A 14,893-nucleotide genomic window follows, 5' to 3' on the forward strand; every position below is an offset into this window, starting at 1 on the left:
GTATGGCCTTATCTGCTAAATCCTTATTTTGGGTATCCTCAATTGGTTAAACTGTCTGTGTTATTTATTTCTCACAAGTTCCGCATGTCGCCTTCTTTGTTCTTTAAAGATGTTAAATGTATTTTCACCTTCAAGTCGTGAAACGTCTGTCTGTGAAAGTGAACTGTCGGGAACATATGCAGAAAGATACTTAACAAACAGGTAAGACGCTTGACTGATAACAGTGACAAAATGGGCTTTTCATATTTTTGGGAAATGCTTAAAATAGGACATCTGAAGTAGTGCTAAAAATACTGACTGATTGGGTGATTATTATTTTTTGGGACCATTTTAAACTACAAAATAATTAAAATGATTGCTGAAAACTGGTAGTTTATTGAGATAAACTAGTTTGATAGCTGATTTATTTAATGATTTATCTTTTTCAAGCAAGAATGCCACATTTCCTTGTTTCAGCTTTCCTAATGTCGCTGCTTTTTGGTGTTTGTGAAGATTGGATATCTTTAGATTTTTAGACCGTTTGTCAAATTTAGTTTAGTTAATAGTGACGGGCATTTATCACTATTTTAATAAAAACAATGAATTAGTTATTTGTAGATGTAATACAATGAATATTAATGTTAAGACACGTTTTTTGGAACAATAGCTATTTATAATACCTGACAATGTGTACAACAATAAAATCAAACTCTTAAAGGGACAGGACTACTGTGACACTAACCATTGTTTGTGTTTTAGCCTCGAGCTGTAGAAATATAGTTACACCATTTTATATTCCCTGTAAATGGTGGGATAATGTATGACCATTACAACTGGCTCGCATCAGAGTGCACTTGGTCCAGATCGGAGCATCATCAGCATCACATGCCGTGTACCTGCTCCTCCAACATGGACCGTGTTTGGCCCTGACGTCAGCCGTCACCGCCCTGCCTGCAGTATCCTCGCTGCCTACAGATGATGATGGAGTCGGGAGAAGCGGCCTCGCCATGAATCCCATCCGGGGGAGGAATTAAAGCGCACAGACGGAGAGTGAGACACGGAGGGGAAAAACCACTTACGGATGGGGACCGGTCACCTTTCACATCTGGCGGGCGAAGAGATGCTCCGCGGCGGCGAGACGCGAGGGAGCGGCGGACTGTGGCGCTCCGCTCCGGCTGTTCCTCGGCACTTTGGCAGGGGCACTGTGAAGGCGATTTAGGGAACACATCCACGGGGTAAACACCACCAGAAGGATCCGTTTTCAACACCGTCGTGGATGTGATGATGAAGACATGTCTTTTAACAGGGTGGAGCTGCGGTTTCTTTAATAAATTATGAGGAATTCCGCTCAGCCTAATTTGATGTTTATGTCTGACTGATACTCGCCCCACAGCGCCTTGTTTTCGCGTGTGAACAATGACACAGGTGATGTTATGTCACCGGACCGAGCGAGGGGGATGATGATGATGGCTGCTGGCTGGTGCGGGACGACCCAGATCATTCGCGTAAAGCTCCCTGACAGCGGCTCTCCATGGAGGCTGTTTATGCAATCCGACGCAGTGTTGCAAGTGGGCTGATTTCACTCCAGCACTGTCTCCATGTGATAGCTTATGATCCCCACAAACTGCCAGGCCTCTTGTGTTTCTGTGAAATATGCTCGGGCCTTGCGTAAAAAAACACCATAAAGTGAAACACTGCATGGAGGGGGGTGAGGAGACTCTGAGTAAAAAGGGGGGATTTTCTGGAATTTAAAAGCGGGAAAAAAAGCCACCAGAATGTCGAAAGTTGTCAGTAACAAGGAGAAGAAATCCTTCAGTAAAAAACTCTTCCGGAGAAGCTCGGTCCGCTCCGTCGGGAGTTTTATGAACAGAGTTCTCCGGACTCTGTCCACTTTGTCTCATTTCAGCACCGACGAGCAGGCCGCCGAGGATGAGAAGGACGATGCCGGCTCGATCCTCACCACCACCGGGGGGTCTCTGCCGTCCGACGACAGCGACTGCGGGGGGTTTCCCTTCGGGGACAAGGTGCCAGGTGTAGCCGGGCTCAAGAACCACGGGAACACCTGCTTCATGAACGCTATCCTGCAGTGCCTGAGCAACACGGAGCTGTTCGCAGAGTACCTGGCTCTGGAGCAGTTCAAAGGCGGGGAGTCCACCAGCAGCAGCAGCGAGAAGGCCAAGTCTAACGGGGTGCTGGTGGTGCAGAAGAAGGGCAGCCAGCAGCAGCAGCAGGACGCAGGGGAGGTGACGGAGCAGCTGTCCGGCCTGGTGCGGGCTCTCTGGACCTTTGAGTACACACCTCAGCACAGCAGGGACTTCAAGGTAGGCTGTGCATCATGCAGGGGGGCTCACTGTGTGTCTGAGGAGGGTTTTGGGGGGGAAATGGGTTCTAAAAGAATCACACAACAACTACCTAAAGGACACAATGTTCTCATATGGAGATATAGGGGTAGATGTTAAGCAGTAGTGGAAGAAGTACTCGGATCCTTACAGTACAAGTAGAAATACTACAATCTGAAAATACTCAATTACAAGTCCATTGCAAGTAAAAGCTCTGAATTCAGATACTCAGTGTTTACAAAAGTATTATCAGCTCAATAGCAACAGTGTTACTTGTGATGCAGAATAGCTCTTTTCACAGTAGTATATTATTAGATATATTGTATTCTGCCTTTATCACCTACAATACATAAGTATTTGAATTTGTCAAGAGACCTCTGGGTTCATTAGTAGTATTGTACTGCATCATGTCAATATGTTACATATTTTATATGTTTAAAGTAACAAGTAATGAGTATTCAATAAATGAAGTAACGAGTCGATATTTGCTCCTGAGATGTAATTAAGTAGAAGTAAAGAGTAGCATAACATGGAAATGCCAGTAGAAAGTATGTTCAAATGGTACATTTACTTAAGTAGGCCACAGTACTTCAGTAAATGTCCTTAGTTATGGTTTTAGTGCATATTGACCCAGAATCAAGATTCAAAGACTCAAATGTGTTATCATATATGCACAACAGTTATAACAGTGCAACATACCATTATTTAGTAAAAGAGTGCAGTAACATAGTGCAAGTAACACGCAGGATTAGGACAACTATATAAATGTCAAATCCTGACTAAAATAAAGTTTCCCTGTGCCTTCACTGCCTCTGATCTATTTTAATTCTCACTGAGGGACTGAAACACACTGAGATGTCAGGTGATGATGGTCTTCTCAAGTTAATAGCGTTGTTGTTGTTTTCATTTGCTGTCAGTAGCCCCAGCTTCAATGTTAGTCATTTCAGGTCCATGTGAGCATAGTCTAAAAGAAGTCATTGGTGTTACTATTACATATTACCTTATTGGATAGCAGTTCACTATATACTACCTTTAATCATTATATATAACATATGTGAACAGTAGCATAAGAAAACACTATGTTGTGCAAGCCTACATTTAAAAAACAATAAGTAGAAAACATATGTTCTGTACTGACATGAATAACTCTAAATGCAGATGCTTTAGTCCCACTGCTTAGTATAGAACATCTGAATATCAGTCTGATCTTATATCATGAAATATTCTATTTTTTTTAGAATGTTTGCAGAAAGGATGTTGAGTGAATATGCACTGGCCTTGAGTGACTGCTGAACAAACCTCTAGTCAAGTCTGTTCTTTGTTATCTTATTTCATATTTTATATAATAACAAGTAGTTTTCTCTGGTCAGGAATCAGATTCCAGTACATATCACAATCACCTGATTACGGATTATGTAACATGTGGGCTAACAATAAGCCTTTTTATAGGATAGAAATCCTAATGAACAGGTGAAGTCTGTTTTTCTGTGTCACTTCTAGCCGCTCACCTGAGCCCTAGATCTGAGTCTCATCTGTTTTTGGATTTGCTTTATTGTCTGTCCCACATTTATCAGCTTTTGTTGCGGCCTCGCCTGCTTTTCCATCGCTCCTCGCACTTAAAACTGTGCTTGTCATAGTCACAAAGGTTTGTTCTTACGCAACAGTGAAGCATTCTTGTCTTATTCTCTTCTTTCAAAAGTTCAAAATACTCATCAAAGGGAAGCTAAATTGAAATGAGTTACTATTTCTGTCCACTTTTTTCTACCTTGGTTGCCAGCCAAAGTACAAACTGTCTGATTGGATATAGATTATACTCTCCCGTCTGAGAGGCCTTGAATGTTTTTGAACTCAGTCGAAAAATAGAGTCCGTCCCCAGACTATCAGGAGCTTTATATAAACAATATGTCACATTTAGTATCTAATTTGTGGAAACTAAAAATACTGTCAGGACATCATAAAGCTAATGGTGATTCATCTTTTATTGTTTGACTGCTCATGGTGATTACTTTTGGCTTGTAACATCCTAACGTTTCTAACTGGATCATTCCTTATATGTTCATGCTGTAGAAACTTTAGCCAACATGCTTTTCTTTTGGTTAGTGCACATTAGAGCTCAGTATGCACATGTGACGGTTTTGCGCCTCTTTCCTTCAGACCACAATGTGAGCCTAAACTGAGAGCACTTAAAGATCATTAGGAAGACATCCGTACAATAACACAGGGGAATTATCGCTGTGTGTCAGAGTCCATGTTCTCCCAGAAGCAATCTGTTTCAGGATTATGTTTTTGTACATTGTCTAAGTTGTCTTAGAGCTATGATCTACATTCACGTTCATTGTGATGAACAAGAGAGACATTTACAAGTTGTATTTGACAGTGATAGATGTGGTAGTCTGTAAACAACAAGGTAGCTGAAATCAGTGGGTGATATATATTTTTTGAGGCATTTCATTTTCTTAACTAACACCTGAAGTTAATATTCAGAAAAATAACTTCCAACTTGGATCAGTTATCAATTGTTAAAGTAATGTCTCATGCAAAAAAGGCAGAAAATGCTGTTTTCAGCCTCTCAATGATGATGATTTGCTGTTTTCTTTCTTGAAGGAATTGCTCCATATTAGCTAGATTGATACCACTCCTTGCTTATGATGATTTGCTGCTTTAATCCGTTTTATTTGAAATCAAAGTGAACATCTTTGGTTTTGGACAAGACATCATCGTGGTTTTTGAGAAACAGAAATCTACATTTTTCACAATTTACACCAATTCATCTAGAAAATACCTCCTTTATTTTGGGTGAACTCAATGATAATCTGATTTAAAAAAATGGATATTTGTAAAGAGTACTCAGTTTCATCATTCCCTATTTGTTTGTACTATTGCATATCATGATTTGTAACTTATAACATTTACACAAAGCATCAGACCCATGTTTTTACACTTTACATTTTTTACCAAAACCTTGAGAGAATTATACAGCATTATACAAATATTGAATTAATATTCAGTCCGCATCTCACTCACTGCATGCATCTCTAAATAGTTTATTGTCTTTTCAATAGAGTAGTATTCACAGCTTCCAGTTACAGACCTTTACTTGAAGACAACCCTCTGTTGCCAAGCCACAGAAGGAAGGCTAGTTCATTATTTGCTCCTTGTACAAAATGCTGAGTCTGCACTGGTAAAGCCTTCAGAATGAGGAAGAAAGTCCCAGGGGAAAGGCTGTGAGAGGCACATGGTGCTCAGTCCCCTCGTATCTTTGACCTTGCGTGACATTTGATTGGCGGTAGAGGTGACCTTATAGCTGCCAGCCTGGGTGTTTACATAGAGAACACACTGTTGTCATCTCCTGTAGCTAATTGTCAGTGAGGTTACCCTGTCGATTTTCAGCTCGCCTCATGGTTTTTAAAAGCTTCTCCGCGCCTGCCTGCGTCTCCCCACCACCCTCTGCTGACCTTTCTGTTTGTGCTGATCATCATCCTGGTCAGAAGCGTTGAATATTTTATGATGTCAACAAAACCATTTCTGTTTTAGGAGCCGTATGTAACCACGATTTGTTTGTCCCGCTGCAGAATGTGGTGTCTAAGAGCGCCCTGCAGTTCAAGGGTAACTCCCAGCACGACGCCCAGGAGTTCCTCCTCTGGCTGCTGGATCGAGTCCACGAAGACCTCAACCATATCATCCACCCTGAAATCGTGCCCCCCACGAAGGTAAACGGCAACTTACAACAGTTATTGAAAGTTACTAAGTACATTTACTCAATTACAGTCCTAATTCGGCATTTTTCTTCTTATATTTCATATATATATATATGGTCATTTTGTGTTCCCTAGCCTCCAGTAGAAGAGGAAAATGCCCCTGAAGGATCTCCACTACCAGCACCTGGCTCTTTTGTACAGGAGTTGTTTCAGGCACAATACAGGTGAGACTTTCAAATGATAGTTTATATTTGGTTTACAGAGACTGTCAATACAGAAAAGGACAACTGTTAGGGAACATTCTGAGAGACACATAACACACAACTCTGTGATAAAACATACTCAAGATTCAAGGATTTTATTTTCATTCGTACATAGCTACAGTGTAGTTATGTCGATGAAAATCTTAGGTCCCAGGCTCCTCCTGCAACACAATAAAACAGATAACCTAGTGCAAGTAAATACAATAAAATAGAATAGAAGTAGCTTAAACTTAAGGTTAATCAACTAGCTTTTTCCAGAGCTTTTGACCATGTCCAATGGCCTTCTTAAAAAATTGCATACAGAACTTGAGGCAATTGTATTGTCAAAAAGCAACACTTTGGTTTTAGTAAGGTTGTATGCTTGATTTCCTGGAGTCTTGTCATCCACGTGAGTTTGCCAGGCATAAAATAGTTTAGCCGCTAACCCCTGGTACACTACAATATATTGGTTTTACACATTCATTTTTGTTATGATGAAACAAAATAGATGTTAATACTTGAGTGTATAAGTGTACCTCCCAAAACATTGAACTATTTCTCTAAAATGATACTCTGACAGTACTTTAGATGCATTTGTTAATCCTCATCATGTCTCTGTGTAGGTCCTCGCTGACCTGCCCTCACTGCCAGAAACAGAGCAACACCTTTGATCCTTTCCTCTGCATCTCACTGCCAATCCCGGTACCTCACACACGGTAAGCTGACTCTGCATCTGGTTTACCAGTAAGACAAACCTATCAGACGAAACTAAAAGTCCCTGCATCCTAAAAATGCAACGGGACAAGACCTAGTTTGAACCTGGGACGAAAAAGAAGCATCAAACAGAGCGTAGACAGAAACAATGTAAGATCTGACAGGAGGAAGTTAAAATTAGAAGAAGGAGTCCATCTTTGAAACATCACTGCAGCTGTGTTTATGCAAAGAGATACATTTGTGTTTCATGTGTTGCAGGCCTCTCTATGTGACAGTGGTGTACCAGGGAAAGTGCTCCCACTGCATGAGAGTGGGGGTGGCGGTGCCTCTTTCCGGCACCGTGTCCAGGCTGAGACAAGCTGTGGCTCAAGAGACCAAAATCCCTACCCAACAGGTGCTGTCTTAATACAAACCTCCATTTTAAAGGCCATTTATGTAAATAAGAGGATTAGAAGAGGATTAGAGATCTTAAGTGCTACTTTAAGGAAACTGGATGGTCAAAGAGTGTTTTCTGTGAGTCTTGAGAGAGTTTGTTGGTCCTGTTTGTATTTTTGTACATTTAAATTTCTTTTTAATAATAATAATAATAACAAAGAGATGCAAAAAAAAACGTTCAAGGTACAAAAAATTGAAATAAATAAATTCTCAAATAGTCTCTGTCATGTATGTACTGTATTTCATATATAGAGCCTCCTTGCATTTTCTTTTTGCTACTACATGTTATTTTATGTTCTACAAATGTTTATCAAAACAATTTATCCAAATGCAAGCCTTACCCTGCTTTCCTTCCCCGTCTCTGCTCAGATCGTCCTCACCGAAATGTACTTTGACGGTTTCCACCGCTCCTTCTGTGACGACGACGACGACCTTGAGGTCATTCAGGAGAGCGACTCCATATTTGCCTTCGAGACGCCTGAGCTATTCAGACCGGAGCAGATCCGCTCCAAGCGCGGCGGTAAAACATCCTGTTTGTTCCCCAGAAATGACTTTATCTCTTTGTGTTATTACGCTGGCAGGAGTTGTGATTAAATGAGAAATGGACTTATAATGGAGGAATGCTCTATCCAGGAAGCTGCCACAGACTCCGACCTGTACGTTTCACATTTGTATCTTTGTGTGTTTTTTTTACAGGGAGCCCACATGCAAATCTCAACCAGAACAACCTGAAGTACGGCACAGATAACAATCGGATATCCACACAGATACAAGAGCCGACCACCCCGCCTCAGAGTCCGAATAAGAACAGCGGACAGGCGGAGAAGATCGTGCTGCTGGTGTGTAACCGAGCCTGCGCTGGACAGCAGGGACGCAGGTATTAAACGACACTTTTTAAAGGTTTCAATCATTATTCAAAAGTTATCTTTAAAACTGATCAGGGTCTGTTTTTCGTCTTTGCAGATTTGGTAATCCATTCATTCTGTATTTGGAGCGAACGGTGACATGGGATGTTCTTCAGAAAGAGATCTTGGAGAAGATGCGGCATCTTTTGCGCCCTGGCGTCTTGGTGCAGGTACACACTCCTCACCTACTCTCTGAGTTTATTATTCTTATTACAAAGTCAACTTTATTGTCAATCTTTCAGTTTGTGTGTGCAGACAGAGAGATAGAAATACCGTTTCCCACAATCCCGAGGAATAAAAAATACAAATACATATAAAAACATGTATAAAAATGTGTATATACATATATATACACAATCAACAGACACATGAATAAAAGCACGACAATCAATATATACAAAATAACAGTCACTTCAAAATCTCTGAAAAGTGTACATTAGTGTAAGACTGTCCATAGCTGTGTGTGTGTGTGTGTGTGTGTGTGTGTGTGTGTGTGTGTGTGTGTGTGTGTGTGTGTGTGTGTGTGTGTGTGTGTGTGTGTGTGTGTGTGTGTGTGTGTGTGTGTGTGTGTGTGTGTGTGTGTGTGTGTGTGTGTGTGTGTGTGTGTGTGTGTGTGTGTGTTGTGTGTGTGTGTGTGTGTGTGTGTGTGTGTGTGTGTGTGTGTGTGTGTGAGAGAATTCAGCCTCCTGACAGCCTGGTGGTACTATCATGTTTTAATGTCTTATCTCTGTAGGTCGGGCCCTTCACTCTGCGTGTGGTGGGAGTGGTGGGGATCACATACCTCTTGCCTCAGGAGGAGCAGCCGCTCTGCCACCCCTCAGTTGAGAGGTAATGTCACTTATTGCCACCGGGGGGGAGTGTTTGTACTTAAATGGTCATTATATAAACCCTGCAGTAAGTTCAATCCACTTAGAGTTGATTGAAGAGCTCCACAGTATGTAGGCAGACTCTTCAGTGGTATTGATGTTTAAATAATCTCCTGAGATCTAAAATAGTCCTATTTTATAGATTTTGTTCTGACAATGTGACAACCTCTGTAGTATGGATTTTGAAAATGAATGAAGAATGACATTTGCTTCTCTGCTGCCAAACGAATATTAACACAAAAAAAGGAAAATAGACCCTCTTTCTTGCTTAGATTCAGTACAGTCGGTACTCTTACTACTCATATCAGTATCATCAGCAAATTCAATAAGTTATTATCTTCATTTTATTTCTAACAGGGCATTTAAGTCCTGCGGTCCTGGAGGGCCCCCTCATGTCAAAATTGTCGTGGAATGGGACAAGGAGACGAAAGACTAGTAAGTGACATCTGAAGCCTCAATCGAACATACGCTCAGGGCAGATTTGTGACGTCTTCTTTCAGAGCACAAATATATGTAAATGTCTTTTTGAACTGTCTGAGTGACCCCTCTGTGACTTGTGCCCCCGCAGCCTGTTCAAAAGAACTGAGGATGAATACATCCCAGACGCTGAGAGTGTGCGTCAGTCAAAGGAGCAGCACCTGCAGCCGCAGACCTGCTCACTGGCCCAGTGCTTTCAACTCTACACCAAAGAGGAGCAGGTAGGCCCAGACGCTGTTTAATGTACTGCTGAGAATGTCACTGAAGCATTAGGATTAAGGAAGTGTCATGCTGTTGAGTAAGGAATGTGTTAAGGGATTATATTTCCGTCCATCTAGTAAAAGTACAGTACGGGAGATGCAGTGAAAACCCTGCATCCAAAACCTTACCAAAGTAAAAGTATATATTTCAGCAGAAGTACTTAAAAGTATGAAAACATAAATAACTCATCATGCAGTAATATGTTCCCTGTTGGGTATTTTTTTATTTAAAACCAATACATTATTTTCTGTAAGATCATGTGACTCTAAAAAGTCACAGTGGATTTTCTGAGAGGGTTGTACATTGTATGAGAATTTTCTCAACATGTGAAAAAGTGTTTCATCAAAAGTACACGTATCTTGAGATTTTAAGTACAGTATCTGGTTACATTTCACTAACTATAAAAGAAAATGCAATAATTTCATACCCTTATTATAACAAACTAAACATAGAAACAGGTACAAATGAAATATAAAAAACAGAACACAGTTTTTGAATACGTTTGAATACTTTCTAGTAACTCTTTTCCCTCACATTGATCTCAGCTGGCTCCTGATGATGCGTGGCGCTGTCCGCACTGTAAGCAGCTCCAGCAGGGCAGCATCAAGCTCAGTCTGTGGACGCTGCCCGACATCCTCATCCTGCACCTCAAACGCTTCAGACAGGTACGCATGTAGACTAATAAATGCTCAGGTCCCCCTTTTTATATGACTGTTTAGGAACGTATAGAACATCTTGCTGTCAGATTAAATGCCACGAATGTGTCACGTGTTCAGGATGGGGATCGGCGGATGAAGATGCAGAACATGGTGAAGTTCCCGCTCACGGGCATGGACATGGCGCCTCACATGGTGAAGAGGAGTCAGAGCAGCTGGAGTCTCCCCTCCCACTGGTCACCGTGGAGACGGCCTTATGGGATGGGCCGTGACCCGGAGGACTACCTGTACGACCTGTACGCAGTGTGTAACCATCATGGGACCATGCAGGGAGGACACTACACAGGTAACCAAGCAACAATAACCACCAATAACCTGTGGTTTTTTCATGCATTGGTCAATTTGGAGAGTTGGGGAATTTGTGCTCTCAAAAAAAAACTCATGGTCCGATTTATATATCATTTCTTTCCAAAAAACATGTTGAAAAGTTAGACTTCAACAGGCTGTTGAGAGAAAATAGGTGTCTCTTCTTTAAACTGATTTTATTTCCCTAAAAGCTTATCAAAATGTTTTTTGTGTCTTTCAGCTCACTGTAAGAACTCCATAGATGGACAGTGGTACTGCTTTGACGACAGCGACGTTCAGCCCATATCTGAAGATGATGTTTGCAAGCAGACTGGGTACATCTTGTTTTATCAGAGACGTGCCACCATTCCCTCTTGGTCTGCCAACAGTTCTGTGGGAGGTAATCTTTATTTATCATTAGCTCGTACAGTCTCTGATGAACATATTGAAATACATTCTACATGTTAAACTGCTGTCTGTTTGGGACTTTAGGATCCACCAGCTCCTCTCTGTGTGAGCACTGGATCAGCCGTCTGATGGGCAGCCGCCCCCCCAGCCAGGCCTCCTCCGGGTCCTCCAGGCGCACCTCGCTGGCCTCCCTCTCCGAGTCAGCCGAGTTCGCTGGTGAACGGAGCGAAGATGATGGTGATACAGACTCATCCAAACACACACATTTCGGACTTGATTTAAATGCTACAAAATAGGGGTTGGCAATATGAATAAAATCAAACATCATGATGGTTTTTGACCTACTGTAATAGATCAGTATTGTGACGATGTTTTAGGGTTTACTACTTACTATATGACTTAATGGGCAAAGGCAAATCATTATTATTGCAGAAAAATACAATACTGAAAGCAGCATTGAGAACTGTAAAAAGACATGATCTACGCAATCTAAGATGACATCCATTCTCGTTTCACCATTCCAATATAATATCGATTGTTTGCCCAGCCCTACTTCAAAGGTTACAAATATAAATATGTACTTACATGGATGCATATCTTTCTACCTTGCAGGCTTATCGAGCCGGCCGGCAGTAAGAGGCATGCAAAGACAAACTTTCTCCTCAAGATCTTCCATTGCCAGCCCACTGGTGCTAAGTGAAAATTGCACTAAACCGTCCTGGTCCCACTCCGCTAAGCTCCAACTCCGCTCCAACTCTCCGTCGCGCTTCTCCCTGGAGTCCCACTCCTCCTCCCCGACTCTGGAGAGGATCGGAGAGGTGGCTGACACCGCCTCCTACTTCACGGGGTCCCCTAAACCTGACCGAGCCTCTGGGGGCAAGTCGGCCCTCGCTGCTGTGGATGGTAACGCAGGCAGTAAGAGGCTGATAGAGCAGGTCCACTCCAAGGCTGTGGCGCAGGCGGAGCAGAGGAGCTCCACCCAGGCTGGGGAGAACAACAACGTGGCCACTGCCTCCGAACAGATCAGTCCTCGACACGGGGCCGCTGCAAAGGATGCGAAACCCAGAAGTGGGGCTGCAGATAGCGCTGGTGTTAAAAGGACTTCAGCCAGTCCTAAAAAGCGTCCTGCCACCTCCTCAACGTCCTCCAGCTCTCTGTCCCCCGCCTCCCCCGCTGTTGACAAGCTGCCGTCTCGAACGCAGACCAAGAGTGCGGCTTCAGCAGCAACACCGAAGGACAAAAGCGACGGGCCGCCTAAAACTAGCAAGGCCGGTTCCTCGAGAACAGCGACCCCCTCCAAGAAGGGGTCATCCACAACCCCGGAGGTTTTACATCCCGACTCTGCCCAACAGAGGAAGAGTGGTTCTCCGGGAACACAAAGCTCACACCCTCAGAGGAGGACATCGCCCAGAGGGGAGAAAAGCTCAGCCTCAGGACGGACTAAAGCAGCAGAGAGGAGCGCTAGCCGCGAATCCTCACGGACTAACGCAGAAAAGAAGGTCAACCACGGGGGGCCTCCCTCCAGGTCGAGCGCTGCTAACAGAGCGGAGGCTAGGCCGGGCCGGGCGGTGGAGAACCGGGCGGCGGGGCGTAGCTCCAGCAGCAGCTCCTCCATGGCCAGTCTCCGCTCCTCGAGTGTGGGTGTGACCTCCACTGGCCCGCCATCAAGAGGGCCTCAAAGGAACAGCAAGACCGAGGACAAAGGCTTGTCCTTCTTCAAAACTGCCCTGAGGCCCAAAGAGACCCGTAAGTCAGCAGATGGTGGGAAAGCAGGGGTGGGTGATGCTAAAGCGAGTCCAGAGGATGGGGGTGGGGACGCAGCTCGGGAGGGAATCCCACACGGGGCAAGCAAGAAAGCCCAGAACGGGGCTTCAGAGACCCCCAATAATGTGACCACAGCCAAAGACAAGGAGTCCTCCAAGGCTGCAGCTAAGCATTCACTGCTGCCCTCCACCAAGTCCAAGCTCTCCGGAGCAGAAACAACCACCCAGTCCTCAACCAATGCAAAAGACCCGACAAAGAAAGAGCCGGTTAAAAAGGCAATGCAGTCCAGGAAGATCCCAATCAGTTCACAACAGAAGGCCAAGTGACGATAGTTTAAAGGCCTGATAACAATCTCTCTCGTGCAGCTCTGAGGTGTTTTAACCATCAACGTCTGACAAACATCTTTAAAGCACCTGTAGCTTTTCAGTGGTTACTGAATACCAGCTGCCATACCGGACACATTGTTAAATAGTTATTTAGGAATGGATTTGAACAAAGCACTTTGTATGGATTGCATTGATTTTGAGGAATATATACTGTATTGTAAATAAGCATGGACTGCACATGTATTGAAATGATTGCCTTGTTCTGTCTGTAGCATAGTCAGGAGAAGTGCATCTCGGTAGGGGGTGGGAAATAAAAGTGACTTTGCACAAGAAAGCGCATATAATGGTGGAAGGAAAATGTTGAGCAAACACGGACAACTCAGTCACCAAAGGAAGTTTACTGGCAATTTTTAACATGCTGATTCAGAGAAATATTTCCAAAAATCTTTATGTACAGCTCTCTCCCTCAGTATTGAGAGCCACATGTCGACAAACATCAGTGCCTCAGATAATCAACGTATTTAATCTGAAATGTATAACTGCAGGTGTTGGTAAATTTATAATTCAATTTTAATATTTATTAATCACTGAAAATGTAATTTCAAGTCGAACACAATTTAGCCTATTTAACCTGAACCGCTGTTTACATATGCTCCTTGATGTAGTTATTGTGCAACAGCCTTTAAGAAGTATTTTTGCAGGAAGGAGAGGCCCGAGGGGGGGGGGGGGGAAGTGCAGGAACGAAGCATGTGTTGTTTAATGTCTGGAGACGTCGGTTTGTAAAATTTCTTAAATGTTTTGTGTTTTATTTACCAGTAAATGACCTGTTACCCCTCAGACAACCTCCGCCCGTCACCACCTCTGCCCTCCAGCTGCTGATGCCAACACTTAGCCGCGGTGCCCTCATGGGGATCAAACTCTTCAGACTGCCAGACATCTCCAAACATTCCTCTCAGATGAACACAGGGTTAATGTAAAAAAAAATAATAATACGCTATACCACTATACGCGCACATATTTAAAGACAGCTGGGATGCCTTGGTTGAAACCACCATACATGTACATAGAGCATTATGGTATGTTTGAGTCAGCCCGTCTTCACATGTGACATCACAGCTTGTTCACATCTTTAGCTTGCATCGCAGAGTAGATCAACACTGAACGCACTGACATAAAAGAGATCACCGCTCATATATGACAGGTGTTGCATGATAACTTGCTTATGCATGCACTTAACTATGCAAGCAGATTCTTGCTAATGCCCACACTGAGTATGTAGGAGTGCTACTCTTGGATGTGTATATATTTCTAACTGTATATTTTTCCAAATGCCAGCATCAGAGCATGTTAAGGCATCCTTTATTAAAGCTTTGTTTGCACATTTATTCAAAGTAATATACATTTTGTATGAATGATAAGTATTGCTCATTCACCCTCAAAGTAAATCAACTCACTTGCAAATGAATGTTTTCTGTATT

At 43.0% G+C, this 14,893-nt stretch overlaps 1 protein-coding gene across 1 annotated transcript; it reads left to right on the forward strand.

Moving 5' to 3' along the window:
- The first annotated feature begins 931 nt into the window (after positions 1-931).
- LOC117473297 (ubiquitin carboxyl-terminal hydrolase 31-like) lies at positions 932-14,124 on the forward strand. Its single transcript, XM_034118813.1, has 16 exons — positions 932-2,300; positions 5,891-6,028; positions 6,152-6,240; positions 6,882-6,974; positions 7,231-7,366; positions 7,777-7,927; positions 8,104-8,284; positions 8,371-8,482; positions 9,046-9,140; positions 9,536-9,613; positions 9,747-9,876; positions 10,462-10,581; positions 10,693-10,918; positions 11,159-11,317; positions 11,410-11,562; positions 11,938-14,124. The coding sequence occupies exons 1-16, from the start codon at positions 1,755-1,757 to the stop codon at positions 13,413-13,415; spliced, it is 3,885 nt and encodes a 1,294-aa protein (XP_033974704.1). The 5' UTR covers positions 932-1,754; the 3' UTR covers positions 13,416-14,124.
- The last annotated feature ends 769 nt before the right edge of the window (positions 14,125-14,893 follow it).

This window comes from Trematomus bernacchii, unplaced genomic scaffold (assembly GCF_902827165.1).
Source record: "Trematomus bernacchii unplaced genomic scaffold, fTreBer1.1, whole genome shotgun sequence".
Classification (NCBI taxonomy): domain Eukaryota; kingdom Metazoa; phylum Chordata; class Actinopteri; order Perciformes; family Nototheniidae; genus Trematomus; species Trematomus bernacchii.

Bases quoted from the DNA above. Each gene is read 5' to 3' on its own strand.
- LOC117473297 (XM_034118813.1), top strand. From the start codon at position 1,755: ATGTCGAAAGTTGTCAGTAACAAGGAGAAGAAATCCTTCAGTAAAAAA. The intron at 6,029-6,151 runs GTAAACGGCAAC...TGTGTTCCCTAG, and splicing joins AAATCGTGCCCCCCACGAAG to CCTCCAGTAGAAGAGGAAAA. The intron at 8,285-8,370 runs GTATTAAACGAC...TCGTCTTTGCAG, and splicing joins GCTGGACAGCAGGGACGCAG to ATTTGGTAATCCATTCATTC.